Source organism: Nesoenas mayeri (genome assembly GCF_963082525.1).
Source record: "Nesoenas mayeri genome assembly, chromosome: 2".
In the NCBI taxonomy this organism is placed as follows: Eukaryota; Metazoa; Chordata; class Aves; order Columbiformes; family Columbidae; genus Nesoenas; species Nesoenas mayeri.
The window spans coordinates 102,116,493-102,136,305 of NC_137543.1; the positions used below are offsets into that span (position 1 = coordinate 102,116,493).

At 42.8% G+C, this 19,813-nt stretch overlaps 1 protein-coding gene and 1 pseudogene across 2 annotated transcripts; both read left to right on the forward strand.

Moving 5' to 3' along the window:
• The first annotated feature begins 135 nt into the window (after nt 1–135).
• Nucleotides 136–7,637, forward strand: LOC308038096 (putative 2-ketogluconate reductase). The gene is made up of 6 exons (XM_080340372.1): nt 136–320; nt 1,902–2,286; nt 3,334–3,505; nt 4,812–4,990; nt 6,860–6,956; nt 7,347–7,637. The coding sequence occupies exons 2-6, from the start codon at nt 1,905–1,907 to the stop codon at nt 7,501–7,503; spliced, it is 987 nt and encodes a 328-aa protein (XP_080196498.1). The 5' UTR covers nt 136–320; nt 1,902–1,904; the 3' UTR covers nt 7,504–7,637.
• Nucleotides 7,638–7,730: 93 nt separating this feature from the next.
• On the forward strand, nt 7,731–14,278 carry LOC308053317 (putative 2-ketogluconate reductase; annotated as a pseudogene). Its single transcript has 6 exons — nt 7,731–7,749; nt 8,783–9,148; nt 10,322–10,493; nt 12,817–12,879; nt 13,148–13,349; nt 14,124–14,278. The product of its transcript is annotated as a putative 2-ketogluconate reductase (transcript).
• Nucleotides 14,279–19,813: the final 5,535 nt, after the last annotated feature.

A 19,813-nucleotide genomic window follows, 5' to 3' on the forward strand; every position in this document is an offset into this window, starting at 1 on the left:
GGCCGGGCACGCCACCGCTTCCGCCCGGAGGAGGGAGCGAAGCTCTCCTCGGTGGGCAGGCGTGCTGGAGGAGGGGTTGGGGGCCTGGTCACTGCCAGGCAATGTTCAGGTTTATCCAAAAAAAGTGCGGCTTAGGTGAGTTCGGTGGCAGGCTCACTCTCTTATTTAGCGCGTGGAGGAAACACACCCAGCCGACCGCTGCTGTCCTGCCCTCCGGGAGCCTGATACCCGTTCGCAGAGCGAACTTCCAGGGGTCGTTTCTCCCTGATAACCCTTCGCTCCGCGGTCTGTATTCCAGAACTCCGAAGGCAAACATTCAGGTGAGGCCTGATAATGACGGAACCCAAGGGAATGGCAGAAGAATGTGCCAGGAGGGGTTTAGGTTGGACATTAGGAAAAGGTTCTTCACCCAGAGGGTCGTGGAGCACTAGAACAGGCTCCCGAAGGAGTTGGTCATGGCCCCAAGCCTGATAGTGTTCAAGAAGAGACTGGACAATGCCCTTAGACACATGGTGTGAACTGTGGGGTTGTCATATGCAGGGACAGGAGTTGGATTCAATGATCCCTGTGGTTCCCTTCCAACTCAGGACATGCTATGATTCTCTTATGTGAAAATACAAGTATATTTGAACCAGCTGGGTCACAACTTCATGCCCACCTTCTGTGTTTCTTTCTGGTGCACTCTATACCCAGAACTAATCCTGCCTGCGAGAGCTGTGCTGCCCAGCCCCTGGCAGTGGTTGCACTTCAGTACCATCTGGCTCCTCTCATCTCTTGGGATCAACATGCTGGTACTTGAACACGCTGGGTAGACGTTTCACTTGAAGTGATCAGCAATAAAACCAGGAAATTTCAGCATTAGGTTTCAGAATCAAGCTGGCCATTGAGATAGGACATCCCAAGCCAATATTTTTGCTTTGTGAAAGGCGTATGTATTATTTTACACTGTACAGTCATTTAAAAAGTTCACTTGGAGCAGACAGGGAGAAAAGCATATTTTATACCATAAAAAAATCCACACAAGCTTGAGCTCCAGCTGTGGGGAACAGTCCTGGAACAGCAGCATGAATTTGTACCAGCTTTGTCCCAGAATTGTGGAGCTCACAAAAAGTTACCAAGGTCCCCACTTTGCCATATCTCCTTTCTAGAAAATTCAGAGAGGAGAGGAGGAGAGAAGGTCTTTTTATTTGCCCACTTGTCTCAATCTGAGTAATATTTTCAAATTTTTCTCTGCAACGTGAGAACCAGAACTTACTACACGTACATTATTTCTATATGTTACGTATGATTATCTATGTATGCGTACCTGGAAGCAGATACCTTATGTAAATAGTCTGGATGTTTAAAACACTGAAGGCAGGCAGTGTAGCAGCAGTCCAAGGATGGCCCTTCATCGTGGAAATTTGTTAGACGTAAACCATGCCTGACAGATGTTTGTCAGACCTATTTGAGCCTCAGTGCCTCCCTACACCACCTGCAGCTTCACCAAGCATAATCAATAGGCAAGAAACTTGAAGTAACTTTCTAGTGGCCTCGGTTTCATACCACTGCCTATAGAAATGAATTTGTGAATAAGCTTGAGAAGCTATGAGATTTGTATGAAATCAAACTTGATTCAGGACTAGAATGAAACCTATTTGAGAAGAACACCTTGTAGGCCTGGATTTAGATCTGAGGGAGTGCATATTCCGTGTTGTTATAGTCTAAATCAGCACTTAGTGAAAATACTGGGAAGTTTCCTAATGTGCCACATTAGTACCAAATGACTGATTTTTTTCTGTATCACTAAAAGCAGTATTGAGTTCCATGAGTTCCAGGTGTGAATTTAAATGGTCACCACAGCATCACTCCTTTAAGGGTGTCCGAAACAAAGGAGTATTTCTTCTATTCCTCTGTTGCAGGTCATGGCAGGAGAAGAGTTGCCAGGTGTTCTGATCCTGGGTGTAGGAGGAACTCATGGTGTGCTAGAAAACCTTGCAGCACTTTTGAAGAAACACTTTCATGTTATCACCCTAAAGGAATTTCATGAAAACAAAGAAGAAATGAGAAAAAAAATCCAATCTGTTTTCGTATTTGAGAGCAGGCCAACTATTGACCGTGAGCTTCTAGAAAGTCTGCCCAATTTAAAGGTAATTGGAAACTCTGGGGTTGGAGTTGATCACTTAGACTTGAAAATGATTTCTAACTTTGGCGTAAAAGTGACCAACACCCCACATGCCGTGGCGGACTCAACAGCAGACATAGGAATGGCCCTGATGCTGGCCTCTGCCAGAAGACTAGTAGAAGGTAATGCTTTAAATTTTCCTGGATCTTAGCTACTTCTTTGGCATATCTCACTTTTACAGATGATCTGGATGATCTGTCCAAATCAATATTTGGGATGCTTTTACAGGGAAAAGAATTTCTGAGGACTCCATTTTCAGACGCCTCTGCCTTTCCTATGTCCTGCTTATTTTTAAGGCAATGGTGACAAAAGTAAGGCCTTTGTCTAAATTATGCACTTTAAAGTCACTTGTGATATCCTGTTTGGAATAAGGTCTGGGGGCTTAATTCTCCTCTGGCTGTTCACTGTGTGGGTTGTTTATAGCTGTAAAAGCTGGATACAAAATGCATCCAAATCAAATGTTACCACTTTTACAGTTTCCCCTTGGAACAAGTATAAGGAGCTACAGGTAGGTACAAGCATTAATAGCAATGTCCCCATCACTAGAGCAGTAATTAGTATAACTCTTCTTTTTTTTCCTGCTTCTGCAAAGAGTTTGTCTAAACCAATGGGTTGTATTTCCCAGTGAGCATCAACATTAATATTGAAATAGGCAATAGTCATTTTGACGAAGTTATTCCAAACTGTACCACCAACATTAGTTCATGTCTTCAAAGGCGGGTCCTTTCCCCAAATGCCCTTGCTACACAATTCCTTTCAGGGGAAGGAAGGTGTCAGCAGAGACTATCACAAGAAGTTGCCTCTGTCTTAAGGGACTCATAATTTTTCTGCTACTGCTGCTCCATCCTGAAGCATGAAGTAACGCCTCTTTCCCCATGATGTTTTCTAACTATTGCATCTTGTTGGACCTCAGGTTCTTTGTATAAAAGCTCCTAGAGATCCCTATCTGAGCTGCAATGTGCAACCTTCACTCCTACTCAAGCAGTGGGGCTGCTTTGGGTTGTGATCCAGGAGAGAACTAATGAGATTTAACCCAGCTAAAAAAATAAGTGAAGTCAAGTTTTGTAAGGGGTGCTCCAGAGCCTGCCGCTATGATGGTGAGAAACTTCTTTTCCCCAAATCTATGTTCATGGTCGGTTTGTACCCATTCAGCATGCGTTTACATTCAGGCTGCCAGATTGCGGTTTCTCCAGACACGAAGTGTTTTGCTGTCGACTGGTTGGGAGTGGAAGTCACTAAGGCAACGCTTGGGATCATCGGGATGGGCAACATTGGGTACAAAGTGGCTCAGAGAGCCAAAGCCTTCAACATGAGGATCCTGTACCATAACAGGAACCGAAGGTAAAGATGTCTGTTTTCTGCATGTAATTAGTCAGGAGGCAGTGACAGAAACCACAGTTCTGCTCTTTGTCCCTGGTCTTCCTAGCCACTTGTGACAGTTGTAAACAGCATGAGGAGTACCAGCATGCCACCACTTCCTCGCTTTGGGTCCCTTCTCCTCTGGTCAGGAAGCAGTTCCTCCTTATCTCCTGTGCTCGCTCTGCCCTGCTTAGCTACTAGCAGTTTGGAACAAGGGCTGTGTGACCTTTCTGAAGATGTTGTCCAAGGAAACCAGGCCTTGTGCCCTCATTGTGTCCACTGTCCTGCCAGACTCTTCTTCAGGCTTCTGGCAGCATCCCTGACCCACCCAGCCAGTCACCCCTCTCCTCACACCAGCACCAATGACAAGAGTCTTCTCTCAGTTTTATAGCTCCCTGTCTTTCAGACTTCACTTCCCCTTCATTCCTTTTCCACCCCAAGTCCCAACTCACGTCAGACAAGGGGAGGCTTTACAGATGCAGGAGAGTCAACATGAGCCAACAGTGTCCCTGGCAGCCAAGAGGGCAACTGTGTCCTGGGTGCATCCACCACAGCATGGCCAGCTGGGCAGGGAGGTGATTGTCCTGCTCTGCTCTGCACTCGAGCGGCCTCACCTGGAGCACTGTGTGCAGGTCTGGGTGACAGAGGATAAAAAAGATATAAAGCTGCTGGAGAGTCACAGAATCACAGAGGGAGAAGAAAACAACACCCTCCATGGTACAACCTCCTTTCAGGTAGTTGTAGACAGTGTTAAGATCTCCCCTGAGCCTCCTTTTCTCCCCACTAAACAACCCCAGTTTCCTCAGCTGCTCCTCATAAGCCTTCTGCTCCAGACCCTTCGCCAGCTTTGTTGCCCTTCTCTGAACTTGCTCCAGCACCTCAATGTCTTTGCTATATTGAGGTGTCCAAAACTGAACACAAGATTTGAGGTGCAGCCTCACCAGTGCGGAGTACAGTGGCACAATCACTTCTCTAGTCCTGCTGGCCACAGTTTCTGATGGCAGCTAGGATCCTGTTGGCTCTTATTCAGCCAGCTGTCGACCAACACCCCCAGATCTTTCACTTTCACACATGCATCATTCCTTCAGTGACCCACCACTCCTCTAACCTCTTACTCCCTCTAGCCCACATCCTTCCCCCCTCCTTGCCACCATCTGTACCTATCAATGTCTTTACCTTAACCTCAAATGTCTCAGTCTCTATGCTGTTCCAGATCTCTCCTAGGGTTTGTTAAAGCCAGTTAGAAATAGTTCTGTCAGTTTTGGGGGGGTGTGCATTTTTCCTTCAGAAGAAAGGAGGAGGAAGAGGCAGTTGGTGCCCACTACTGCGAGAAGATGGAAGACTTGCTGCAGCAATCAGACTTTGTTATGTTGGTTGTGAACCTGACTCCTGAGACTCACAAGCTGATTGGGAAAAAGGAGCTGGGGCTGATGAAACCCACAGCTACTCTGATAAACATCAGCCGAGGTTTGTGACTCCACAGTTAAGGTTGTGTTTTGCCTGATTATGTTGACATTCTCCTGTCCAACCTCAGTCTATGATATCTCAGTTTGGGTCTTGAACTAGCTGGCAGTTTACAAATCAATGACTTATCATAGCTGAGATGCTATGTTTTCAAAGGTCTTATGGAATTTAGGGATGCTCAGCAGATTTTCTTTTCTCTTTAGCCTTATGCTAAATATAGGGCTTTTTAGTGGAAATAACTGAAAGTTTTATTATCACTGATGATGAATGGGGTACAAGGAAAAACATGAGTTTAATTCAAAACAGCTATGTAGAAAAGAAACCTCACATGGGATTAAAGATCTGTTGGCACTGAATAAGTGTATGAGAGATATTGTAGTTTCAGTAAACAAGATAGTGATAAAAGAATGGAAAGCTTGAAGAGATTAAATGGTTTCTCTATAATAATACAGGAAGCCTTGACTTCAGTAAAGCCTTTGACACAGTCTCCCACAGCATCCTAGTTGCTAAGTTGAGGAGGTGTGGTCTAGACAACAGAGTAGTGAGGTGGGTTATAAACTGGCTTAAGGAGAGAAGCCAGAGAGTGGTAGTCAATGGTGCGGAGTCTAGTTGGAGGCCAGTATCTAGTGGAGTACCTCAGGGGTCTGTACTGGAGCCAGTATTATTCAATATATTCATTAACGATTTAGACGAGGGAATAGAGTGTACTATCAGCAAGTTTGTTGATGACACTAAGCTGGGAGGAGTGGCTGACACGCCAGAAGGCTGTGCTGCCATCCAGCGAGATCTGGACAGGCTGGAGAGTTGGGCGGGGAATAACCTAATGAAATTTAACAAGGAAAAGTGTAGAGTCCTGCATCTGGGCAGGAACAACCCCAGGTTCCAGTATAGGTTGGGAAATTACATATTAGAGAGCAGTGTAGGGGAAAGGGACTTGGGGGTCCTGATGGACAACAGGATGAGCATGAGCTAGCACTGTGCCCTTGTGACCAGGAAGGCCAATGGCATCCTGGGGTGTATTACAAGGGGGGTGATTAGTAGATCAAGAGAGGTCCTCCTTCCCCTCTACTCTGCCCTGGTGAGACCACATCTGGAATATTGTGTCCAGTTCTGGGCCCCTCAGTTCAAGAAGGACAGGGAACTGCTGGAGAGGGTCCAGCGTAGGGCAACAAAGATGATTAAGGGAGTGGAGCACCTCCCTTATGAGGAAAGGCTGAGGGAGCTGCGTCTCTTTAGTTTGGAGAAGAGGAGACTGAGGGGTGACCTTATTAATGTTTATAAATATATAAAGGGTGAGTGCCATGAGGATGGAGCCAGGCTCTTCTCGTTGGTGAACAATGATAGGACAAGGGGTAATGGGATCAAGCTGGAACACAAGAGGTTCCACTTAAATTTGAGAAAAATCTTCTCAGTAAGGGTGACAGAGCACTGGAACAGGCTGCCCAGGGAGGTTGTGGAGTCTCCTTCTCTGGAGACATTCAAAACCCGCCTGGACATGTTCCTGTGCGACCTCACCTAGGCGTTCCTGCTCCAGCAGGGGGATTGGACTAGATGATCTTTTGAGGTCCCTTCCAATCCCAAACATACTGTGATACTGTGATACTTTGAAGTCAGTGTCAAAATGAGGAAAAGACTGAAACCAGTCACATACCAAGAAAAGCAGTATGCAGTGGACCATAATCCTTCTCTAGTTAAAGATTAATAAATAAAATCTCTGTTTTGTTTGGATAATGGTTATTAGAAAGACATTCAACTTTCTAACATGATGAAGATTCTGTTATTTTTCTTACTAGACCCTTGAGACCTTTCCCCACTTCCAGGTAAAAACACGTTCACTAACTCATCACAACAGCAAGATTTATTTCAATGCAGGTGCAATTATTGATCAAGATGCATTGGTAGAAGCTCTCCAGAATAAGGTTATTAGGGCTGCTGCTCTGGACGTGACATACCCTGAGCCTCTGCCAAGGTGAAGAAACCTGTTTTCCATTCTATTAATCTGAACTGTTTTAAACTATATCCATAAGTGTGCTCATTATCTGGATTTCCATGGGGAGTCTCTCTCACTGTTTAAGGGCAAAACCTCAGGCAGTCGCCCACAACCATAAATAAATTACAAACTATTTGTCTGTCCCGTACCTGTCAGTTCTTTGCCAGCCTAACTGACAGGCAAGGCAACAAGACCAATTGAGAGGAAGAAGAAATGGGTAACCAAGCTTTCTGCTGGTTCTGTGCTTGTGGCCCTTTTATTTCAACATGCCATTGCTGTTTCCTGAGGTTCAGTTCTTAACAGCTAGCATGGGGTAGCTGCAGAGTAAATTCCCTGTATAATACATTCTGTTCTGTCTGCTTCTTACAGAGACCATCCCTTATTAAAATTAAATAACATCATCATAACCCCTCACATTGGAACTGCGACAGTCCAAGCTATCCGTATGATGACAGAAGAAGCGATAGCAAACATTCTGGCTGTTCTCAATGGCAAACCCATTCCAAGTGAAGTGTTTCCCAAATGATGTGTGTCAGATGATATCACTAAATCTCACATGTATGGGAAGCACTATTTCTTACAGTATTGTTTGTAAACTAAAAAATAAGCAACCTATTCTTGCACTGCTCTTGTTGCCATGATACTGCAAAGCTGTCATCTCACTAGACTTATTCTGTACTGTTATTTACAATTCTGAAAAATAAAGTGGAACTAATAAAAGATATTTGTTTGAAGATTTTAAACTGAGCAGTTATGCACTTTGATCTCTTCAGTCCGTTATTTCAATGAATACCTGTGTTCTGTTCTCAGTACTTGCTCCCATATGATGATAAGCAAATACACCAAACAGTTTGTGTAACACTCTCAAATATATTAAAGGTGAACTGAGCATTAATTCCCTGCAGAAATTTGACTGTATCCTGAAAAACTTTTCAGTCAATATTGCAATATTCTATTTTTATATCAAAACACTGAGGAAAGCATACTCCTTTGAAATGATTGTAGGCCTAAGGTTTTCTAGCCTAAGAAGAGCTCTGCTTCATCCACATGTTAAATCTAAACAAAGTACCTTCAGTTTTCCTGAGGGGATTTTTTCAAAACCAAAATAAATCCCAAGATATTTAGTTCCACTGTGCAGACAAAAATTAAATTTTTATCTTGACTCGCCAAGAAACAACCTTTCTTTTAATTTAAGTGCATAAGTATTTCTTGGAAAACTGTTACCTAACTATCTACTATTTTTTAACTTATGATAGCCTCAGGAGAAGGCAGTGCAGTTAAGAAGTCACTGGTGTCTCTTCAGAACATGAGGCTGCAAAAATCTCTGTAAATTTAAAAATTAACCTGGTAACTCAAAGTTCACAATGAAGTTGTGTAATTTCTTTTCATGGACTAGATTGGGTCCAACATTTTTCTAAACTATATATGATAATCTGTGATTTCAGGGCAGGGGAGATTTGTTACCCCAGACTATTGATGGTCTGAAACTAAGTAATTAGAAATAATTTTGTGTTATGAGCCTGGTGGGAGGGATATGAAACCTTACAGACCATGAGGGACAGAGCTTCATCAGACTGGATCAAGTGAATACCTGTGTGTGTATAATTTGTATTACACTTAAAAGAGCTTCTTGTCTTGGTTGGTTTACCTCCCTGTCTAAATATGTGGTTTCTGAGATTTCTTGTCATAGATGTCATGAAACAGGACATGAAAGTGATTGTTCTTTAAAATGTCTAGAAATAATTATATGTCTTTCTTCTGACATTTTGTGTCTTTCTTCTTTGTGAAGATTATGGGATGAGGAGAGCTACCTGGGCTTTTGGTAAATGAAATTGGTGGCGTACATGGGATACTGCATGTCCATGTGGTGTTCCTGAAGAAACATTTCTACCTCATCACCATGAAGGAATTTCTTGAAAATAGAAAGCATATGAGTAAAAAGTTCTAAGTGATTTATTTGTGGTGGCATAAACCAGTCATTGACCAAAAGCTCCTCCAGGGCCTGCCAAACTTCAAAGTGATTGTGAATTCAGAAGTAGGGATGGATCACATGGATCTGAAACTTGTAGCTAGCTTTGGTGTGAAGATGGCTAATACTCCATGAGGTGTTTCCAGCAGCACAACAGATACTGAGATGGCTTTGCTGCTGGCATCTGCTAGAAGACTAGAAGGTAACGTCTCAATTCTTTTGTGACTTCTGAAAATTGTATGAGATTTACCTACCATTAACTTGGCTTTTCCTAAAGTTATCTGTAGTGCACATAGTTTCACATAAAATGTGGAAATCTAAATATATTGGGTTGGCAAATAGATTAATTGGTGTTTTAATATATTTTCTGTATCATCATCAACATATCTAAATTATCACATTATACACAAAAATATTTAACATGTATTTCAACCATAAAATCATATGAGTTTAGTTTTCACAGGACACCAGTCTGCATTGAAAATACTTCAGCAGAATCTAATTGCATTTGATTCAAACACAACTTTTTGTTTTATGGACCAAGCAGTCTTTGAAGCTGGAATTAGTTTTTAGAATAAATATGGCTGCAGAGTTAATTTAACAGTTTCTGATTAACAACACCCTGAAGTGTTGCTTCCTACATATGAAAACTTTTGATTTCATTACCTTCTTCAGCGGTACTTTTCCAGTAACTATGACATTTGCTTGACATAAGACATGCTTCTTGATGTGGTAATGGTACATACAGTGTTATTGACCAAAAGTGGGGGATGCCGAATATCAGATGATTGCTGCAGAAGTTGGAGTGTGGGAGGCAACAGTGAGGCAGAATAAAGCTACATGCTGAAAGCTGGGGCTGACAGAGGCATATTCTCAGAGGCTGAAATGGATTGGTGCAGAATCAGGAAGTTTAAAGAGCATTAGATAGCAACAGGCCAGTCTGCTCCTGTTTCTGCTGGTAGCATCCTTTCTAGTTTCTTCCACAATTTTTTCCTGCCATTTCCCTTGGCTTGGTTAGAATGGTTTCTGCTTCAGGAAAAGATCCTTGAGATTTATCCTATTAAATTTGCCCACCTTTGATTTGCCAGCTCTACCACAGGATTCATAGAAACTCAATGGAGACTTGTCTCCCCTTAAATCCATTTGTACCTCGAAAGGAGACAGAGTAAAGGGGGGAGATTAAGTTCTTGTTCCTATCTATATAACCTATCCTTAGTGGCATTTCTGATAGCTCTGCCCTAGCGTGGCTGAGCTTTATCCCGAGGCATCTTTTGTTACTTTACTAATATTTTGCTTATGTTTTAGAAGAGCTGATGATATCAGAACACTGAAAAATCAGAAGCCTGTCACCTTGTTAGCTGACTAATAAGTGCAGGCTATCACGTTGCAATTTCTTCAGGTATGGAGTAATGTGAAGCCAGTTTTCTGGGAGTTTAAGTTACTGCAGCAACTCTGGGGATCATTGGCATGGGCAGCATTGGGTGTAAGATTGCTCTGAGAGCCAAAACACTTGAAATGAACATTTTGTACCACAACAGGACATGGAGGTAAAGATATGTTTTGACCCAATTACAGCACAAACTCTTTTTTAGATAGTCAGTATTTCCTTTTCAAGGATTTACATCAGGAATATAACAAGAAATAAGGGAATAGGGCCAAGATTAAAACTGAAGGGAAAAAAAAACCAAAACACCAGTTCCCTCAAATCAGTGTTGTAAGGATTTAATTGGTGATTAAACACTCGGAAACATAATTTAGGTTTTATATTAGAAATTCCAAGGTTTCCTGGAGATGTGAAAAGAAAAAGGAAAATCAAGCTTATACCTTTTTTATTGTTATCATATCATATTAAAGTGAAACTTAACTCTACCTTTTGTTTATTTTTTTCCCGTATTTTTAAGTTCAGAAATGGTCTTATTGAAACTCTGAATGACTGCAGAACTAGGAAACATACTTGGCACGATATGAGGACTGATTAACTTGAGCACTGTTCTTGAGAAAACCTTGTTTCTCTTCAAACCAGTAGGAATTCTGCCAAGTATCTAACTGGATTTCACCCTTTAGATCTAGCCTCTCTTAACTTCTGTATCTGGGAATCTGATCCTTGTTAGAGATCCAGCACAGGGGCTCTTCAGTGTAAAGGTGAGCAAGATCGCCACGTACAACTTGAGGCTGTTGCAATCAGGAAAGTTGCAGCCAACAAGCAGAACAAATGTTTACAGCTATAAGCTGTGAAATATCCTGAGACAGCTTTTCTCCATATGCAGACTGCAGAAGGAGGGTTACTGGTCTAGCTAGCCCTAACCAAAACACAGCGGTGGATGAGGTCAGAAATTTCTAGCCTTGCTTGGCATTCCTGTTACTTCATAAAATATAAAAACAGCTGAACAAACTCATATTTAGTAAAAAGTACTAGTGAATACACTTCTTAAGGTCTTTTCAGAATTTCATAAGCCACAAAAATGAGAAAATAAGGCACAAATCCTTTTCTGTGTATCATTACTAAGTCCCTCTGTTTAATATTTTTCAGTCTTTAATATTTATGTAAAAGTTCTATGATGAATAATTGATGTAGAGTGCAACAGAAATTAAAAACCTGCTTACTTAAAGTACATTTACCCTTCAAGCTTATGTACTGAAGCAAGATGCACTCTGCATGTTGCAAAACTGGCTATAGTTCCAGTCTGTTCTTTACCCACTTAATCTGTGGTTGTTGAACTGGACACTGAAAGAAAACAATGGAATGCATGTGCTAGGAGATGTGGTCCAAAATTACAATTAAGGTATTTTCTTAGTGTGACTTCTTTCTTTATTTCTGGATTAAGGAGGAGATAATTGAAAGCCATTCTCTTGCAATCAGGAGATTCTTTAGTTCTCAATGTTCAGGCAGCTAAATTTACAAAGAGCAGGAGAAATGGCAAGTATTCTTTTTTTATTGTGAAAAGTTCAAACTGAAAACCTCTCTCTACTTTGGTAACTTTCTGTGTGGAACACTTTATTTTGTGAAAGTCCTGGGGCAGCCAGGAGCTTGCCAAAGAGCTGCCTTGCTGATCCCACTCATCAAAAAATGACAGGCTCACTGTAGGATGCCCAGAGGATGGGAACCACTGGTACACTCAGGGCTCACATGGATGAGTTCTGGTGAATACTGCCTTTCTGGTTTGAGCCATTACTGCAACCTGTGAGGGACACCTTTGTGGGGGACAACGGTGGGTCCGTGGATTCCCTGACAGGGGGCATGGGAACAGAAATCAGCCTTGAAGATATTAAGGCCTATTCATGAGAGAGATGGGAGTAAAGGAGTATCCGAAGATGTTAAGGATGTACCCGTGAGAGAGAAGGGAGTAAAAGAGTAACATTGATAATAGCAAAAATAGCCAATGAGATGTTACTGCTGTAACCTGTAACTAATAGTGAAGAGACACATGAATTGGTAAAACTGTATAAAAATGCCCTTGTGGCAATAAATGGCATCTACTACTTTCATCCTGGAAGAACTTGGTCTATGTCATTTGTCTGTCTCAACCGTGACACACCTTCCCCGCAGGAGGTCCTGGAGAATGGACCATGTGCTGCCGTCTGTTGCAGTGCCTAGCCTCAGTCCACTTGCAGACTTTAAAAGAAGCCCCCGAACCCTGCGCTGCAGTGGCTGAGAGGCAAGCACGAAATCCAACCCCTGCTATAGGGCCTGAAGCCTTCCAGAAGGACCTAAACAGTCAGCCGAGACTGAATTCACATTTGTTTACCAGCTGTTTGCTACGTGAATGTGACAATCAGATCCTTTAGTTTGTATACCAGTGGCATCACTGAAGAAAATATTTTAATGACTGATGCCCTGAAATACAGTGTGATCCCTCTTTTCCCCACTAGGAAAGAGCAAGAGGAGCAAGCTTTCAGCGCCGCTTACTACAAAAATATAGACAACTTGCTTCAGTGGTCTGATTGGGAAAAGGGGAAAAGAGAGATGGAGCTGATGGAACCCACAGCTACTGTAATTGAGATTGTCTGAGGTGCCATTGAGTGGCCTGAGGAGAAGGACTGAGCCAGCTCCTGCTGCGTTACCAGCAGCACTATACTGCACCCACTGCACAGCTGGTGTGTACACTGCGGACAGCTCAGGCACAGCAAAAACTCCTCTCTCTCCCCTTCTTTTTGTTTTTGTTTTTTGTTTTTTTTTTTTTTCCTTTTTTTTCACTCCCAGATCATTATCTGCAAATGGCACTCAGAGAGACTCTTATTCCAAACCAGGTGCGGTAGTTTACCAGGAGGTGCTGGTGACAGCTCTGCAGACTGGTGCTACCAGGTCTCTGCAGCTTTGGATGTCACCTACCCAGAACCAATGTCCAGGTTGCCATCTCTGCTGGTTGGTCAGGAGCATGGGGAAAAAACAGCAGGAGGCAGGAGTAGGCAAGGCAGCAGGCAAGGGTCTGGAAGAGGCAGGGGTTTGGGGAAAAATGCCATGAATAGGAATGGGAGGCAGCCCAGATGTGGCGGCTGATAACAGGCCAAAGGGCAGCCTAGGGGCCAGGAGACAGCAGGAGGTGCCACCATGGAATCACCCTGTGAAGGTGCAGCAGGCTTCACTTACAAATTGCTTTATCTGAAGGTGTAAATTGCCATGAATAGGTGCAAGCTGCTTGAGTCATCCCTCCTTAAACCTGCTGCATTGCCCTGAGGTTTCCATCCCCACAGGCTTGTTTCCCAAATCCAGGGCTGAAGCACCACGGGCCAAGAGGCTACCTAGCTTCTGTAAGAAGACACCTCTACTAGAATGGTGCCTCAGGCAGTTGACTGTGCTGGATGCATTTTGAGTTGGGGCAGTTTGGTTTTGTTCAGTCTAAGTGCCAGGACATCACTGTCCATTATTTGAGTTGCATAACTGCAGCTGAGACCATTGTGTAGGGCTAATGTGTCAGAAGGGTTTAATCCCCTCTTCAGACATAGCTCAAATTGCTGCCTAATGGCAAAAGCCTGCTTCTGGAAAAAAGAACACAGTGTAAACTCTTAACATGTCCTTTTAATGTCCAAAATTACTTGAACATGGGTGATCAGATTATTTGGATGTCAGTGGGACTTGTATATTTATATTTAAATACAGTGCAAAAGCCAAAGTAGGACTCTTTATTTAGCCGAATGACAACAGGTAACTTGACAATCTCTTTTTTCCTTTCTTCCAGATCATACATTGTTAAAATTAAAGAATGTCATTATAATGCCTCACCTGGGCATTAAAACAGGCAAGGCCACCTACATGATAACAGAGGAAGCAGTTGAAAACACGCTAGCAGCTCTTAATGGTCTCCTCATACCCAATGAAGTGCTCCCTAGCTGATGAGCAAAAGGATATAAAAGCTGTCTTTTTATTATTCTCTTTCCCTCCATCAGCTCTGGAGGTTTTTATTCTCATGCTTTCCCTGTTAGAAAAAAACTATTCCAATTGGGCATGGAAAGCTATGCCTTGGTTTCATGTGCCATTAAAAACCAATTTTGACATTTTAATTTCCTTGTATTGGAGGAATACATTACTTTTCACTTTCAACCATAGATGCATGCAGGCTTCAGGTAGCTCTAGGAAAAACAAATTTTGATTACCAACTCACTTCTTGCTAGTCTCCCTAGTCCTAAAGAAAATGTCACTTTAGATTACATAATTCACTTCATTACTACGCTTTTAGCTATCAAAAACAACAAAGTAAGCTACCTGGCTAGAAATAATATTGACTTTCCATATGCAATCTCCATTTAAACTAGCTTCTGAGACTCAAAATGCTGAGGCTAAAGTCAGTTTTCAGAAGCATACTCAGAATCACTTATTCAAAGCAGATGGGATTTTCAAAGACAATTTAAAATACTAGCACTAAGCAAAATTAGTCTTCAAGATGAACATGTTACTATGTTTGTAATACCAAATTTATGTGCAGTCTCCCTCCACATTTTTAACTTTGTGCAAATACATGGAAGAACACTTAGGGCCCTCTGAGCCTGCAGCATCATTCTGTAAATTGGTGGGAACACAAAGTCTATAAAAACACACACAGCATTAAAATCCAAATATATACATTTTCTTTACTATCACTGCTTCTGGATATTTGCAAGAATAATTATATCTGAAACAAGATGTAAGAGGGAACTTCACTACCATGGCTTTCCTCCACTAGAAATAGCCCCTTTATTACAATTAATCATTCAAATTCCACAGGAAAATTCTCTCTTTAAATAGAAGAGTGCTTATCCACCTCACTAAAGATTCGTAGGAAACAGTTCATTGTCTTCTTAGTTATCTTTATGTACTCTCTGTTGTCTTAGTGTAAGTTCAAAAGACAAATAAACTGATACACAACTCAAAGTGGCAGTGCTATGCGATTTATTATGTAGTATGACTTCATGAATAATATGATATTTAATCTATCAGTAAAACTTATACCAAAGTTGCCATTAAGGGCAGCTAGGATTTTGTCTGTGGTCTCATGCATCTTTACAGAGCCATTTCTGCTTCCTTTTTCTTGCAGGAGGTGGTCACTGGTGCTTGCCAAAAGACATGTCCATCCACCAGTTTAACATATGATGATGTTACCAACTTTTGCAGCTCAGGGAGATAAGACATTGCAGCTTTTCAGAAGCAGCAAATTGGCTGGCAAGAAATTCAAGACTGTCCCATGTACCTCCCTATTCTGTGAGATACAGGCACCCAGTATGCCTTTCATGTCACCTGTATGACCCTGATAAAAATAATTTAAGTTTATACTTTCAAAATAGTAGGCTAAGCAATAGATTACGGAGCTGAAAACAAAGCTACAAGAAGCTAAAATAGCAGAGAAAAAATACCTTTTATTAAATCAATATCCTAAAACTGAAAAAAACCACAAGGTTTTGCATATGCAAACTTGTCTCCAGACATGCAGCTGCAAACATAAAATCAGATACAGTATTTCATTTAACTTCTATGTAAAACAATAGAATATGCTTGGCATTTACTTGGAGTTTTACTTCTGCTTTTGCAGATATTTCAAGAATCTGGGCTGATTACTTACAGAAGTCTTCCCTGATGGTGGGTTGATTTAGACAGGAAGACACAGCACTAGACAACAGGATACCTGTGAGTCATTTGAGTGATGGTTTTATTCACACACAACACCTAAAGACTTGGCATTCCACAGTCTGGAAATCATCACTTGAAGGACAGCTTCCCAAAATGTCTTCAGGAAGCACCTATCTCTCTTTTCAAACTACATTGCGAAAAATGGCCCTTTGTTTCCTGCCTTTTCTTAATCTATACATATTTATTGAATAATATAAAATTAACTGACATACAGTCAAGGAAACCTTCCTGTGCTTACTAGATGCTGTTTCCCATCTCTGCTATTCAACTTAGATTGTGCTTGGAAAACACAATACAGCCAATCTGAAGATTACTAAAACTGGATCAAAAAATTTAGTGGCCACATGAGCAAAGAGATGATCCATTACAGTTCACTTGGTTGATTCAGATTTATTTGAAACATTTTGACCAACAAACAAAAACCGAAGTCTTTCAGGCTAACACAATATTTCAAAAGTCTAATCCTAAGAAACAATTATTACCCAATCAGCTTACTAACCCTTCAGGCATCAGCTTGCTCTGCAGTATTACACAGACAACAATGGCAATATTTAATAACAGGAATGAAGTTCACAGACTGTGCAATACTTCTTTTCCCGTACCCACAGACACTATTAATTTCAGAGAACTTTACTGGTATAATAGACCCTTATCCATAATAGAAAACTAACAGCACATTGCAACACACTGTAATTCAGCTTAATACACTACATGGAGGTCTGTAAGGTACTCTGCAAATTAAATCTGCTTAGAACATGGTAGAGCACTCTCATTTTACCTTAAACAGACTTAGCTTACGGTAATTGTTGATTGGTAGCTGCCCACACTTTACTCTGTGACATGTCCTAGTAGTTCCAACAGCTCTTCAATCACTCAAAATATAAATGGCTTCCTGATCTGTTCTGTCATGTATGTTGATATACAGATATATCTCACATAAAGGTATATCTCCTGTAGGTATATATCAGCTCCTGAACCATAACTTGAAAATCAGATCATAGGATGGTTTGGGTTGGAAGGGACCTTAACTATCATCTTTTTCCAACCCCCTTGCCATGGCCAGGGATACCTTCCACTAGATCAGATTGCTCAAAGCCTCATCCAGCCTGGCCTTAAACACTTCCAGGGATGGGGCGCCCACAGCTTCTCTGGGCAACCTGGTCCAGGGCCTCACCACCATCATGGTGAATAATTTCTTCCTTATAACTGATATAAATCTACCCTCTTTCAGTTTAAAGCCATTACCACTTGTCCTGTCACCACATGCCCGTGTGAAAGTCCCTCTCCAGCTTTCTTGCAGGTCCCCTTTAGGTACTGGAAGGCTGCTAGAAGGTCTCCCTGGAGCCATCTCTTCTCCAGGCTGAACAGGCTGAACAAGCCCAACTGTCTCAGCCTGTCTTCACAGGAGACATGTTCCAGCTCTCTCATCATCTTCACGGCCCTCCTCTGGACTCACCCCAACAGTCTTTAAGTTACACAAAAAAGCTTTGAAGCCATGTGATTCTCTCCACATCTAATCCCATAACACATCCATTTTCTTTACATTTGATAGGTATGTCCTAGATTTTTGCTTAAAAAAGGGTAACGTTCTTTTGACTATTTTTTTTATCCTCTGACTAATTGCTCCTTCATTTTTTTCACTCGAATTTGTTCATTTGATATACAGGGGGAAAAACTACCATGTTGTCATTCAAAAATTGTTTTTTTACCTTCACTAATGAAATATGGCAGATGTCCTTTCTCAATTCATAGTGAGAATGACTTGTGTCTTTGAGAGCAGCTTTACAATGGACCTTTGATCTCAGACAGAGTAAGGTGAGCAGTAGGTTAAAAGATCACCCATTATGTCTTATCAGCAAACTTGGAAGCAGGTGATGTGAAACAGGGAATGTGTAAGCATTTTAGGGTTTGTTGCCTTTTTTTTTTTTTAGAAGAAAATTCAAGTAGACTTAACTAAGAATTGAGTTAATATGCTCTAACTTCATCTTGCTAATTAATGAATTTTTGCTTTAAAGTTTAACTGTCTGAACTTGAAATCCACGTAAGCAAATGATACTAAAAATTCATCACCAGGATAACAAGAGCAATTTATGTTTTTGTATAATTATTGCAACATTTTATTACACTTCATCTTTTCATTAGTAATTTTATAGAGGATTTGGTGTTGACTGCCTTAATGTTCAGCATACCAAAATGTGTTTGGAAGAACCCAAGAGGACATGAGCCTGTAATGTGTTCTTCTGCAAAGCACTGCAGCAGTCAGGAGAGATGCAGCGGTTAGGAGAGATGCAGCAGTGTGCAATTGCTGATTTTTTGTAGCATGGAAGGAGAGATCCGTGGTGCCCACAACACCACGAGTGGCTGCTTAACTCTTGCACAGCAAGTGGGGTGGCTCCAGCACAGCTTTAGTGAACAGAGTACTGGATCTGTACTTCGCCACCTCCATCACCGGGGGTTTACAGCCCAAGGAAACGTGTCTGGAAAATTTTCACGCGTGTCTCAGGTGGGATAGGCACAGGACTGCCCGTAGCCGGGATAAGAGACTGAGCACCTGTCCGGACCAACAGAGACACCAGGCCATTAAAAAACACACACTTTCTTGTGAACACCTGTTGCTCTCTCACGTTTGCGGGCGGCCGCAGGCAGCTGGGCGGCGAGGGGCGGAGGTTCGGGCAGCCTCCCCTTGGGTGGCCGGCGCGGTGCCAGCGTGGGGCGGCCGCGCTCCGCCCTCGCCTAACCCCCCGCCTAAACCCTCGCCTAAACCCTCACCCTCCCACGGCCCGGCTGGGGCGCGGTGGCAGCGAGCGGGGCTGGAGCGGGTGAGTGCTGCATGCAGCGCCGCGACACCCCTGGCCCGGGGCACCGGGAGCGCCGCTGCTGGACGATGGCCGCTGTTCCCCCGCCGCAGCCCTGGCTCAAAAGAGCGGTCGGCAGTACCGTCGGTAGGAGCGGGCGTGCGGGGCACGGAGATCTCCTGGGGCTCTCCGCGTCCCGCCCGATGGCCGCCCTAGTCGAGAGCTGGATCGAGAGAGCAGCTCGCCCGCTCCCTGCCGTCCTTCACGGCCGGGCCGCGCCCTGTGGCCGCCTGTCCAGCTCCTTCCTCTCTCCAGTCCCACCTGCAGGCTCGCTGGGAACTACAAACGACTTCAGAAAGGGCTCAATCGGACCTAAGCCTGGCAAAGCAGCGCTGACACCGCGCTCGAGTGGCTGGAGATTTGGGGGAGGAGAGGGGAGCGCGGGTCCTGCCAAGCAGTGGTGCTTTGTTCCAGCAGCCCTGGAGCTGGGGATCCTGTCTGTGCTCAGCCAGGAAAAAAAGTACTGCCAGCTGGTGTCAGGCCCAATAGGCATTTGTCTTTTCTGTACCTCTGGCTGTGTTTCCTGAGTGGGTGTGAGGAGCATGTGGGTATCTTGTCTTTAACCTGAAATAACAGACTTGATTCATTACCGAGTTGGCAGAGTGAAGAGTTGTCAGGATGCTGAAGAACACCAAGGTAAAAAAGGGGTTAAGTTATGTGCAGAAAGTAAGTTGGTAACTCCGAAGTCCATAGTTGACAAATTGTAGCCCTGTTATATTAAACAATACCTTTCCTGAGATAATCTCATTCATGCTCATTACTTAATGTGGCTGCCTAGGTAGCAAAGGCAGAACTTGGGGACTAAAAGACACTACTCACATGGTCACATTCTTAAATCAAGAAATATTGAATACTGAATGGGAGTAACATCAGGTGACTCTTTGTTTAAGTGTTAGCGTAGCTGTTATGCCAG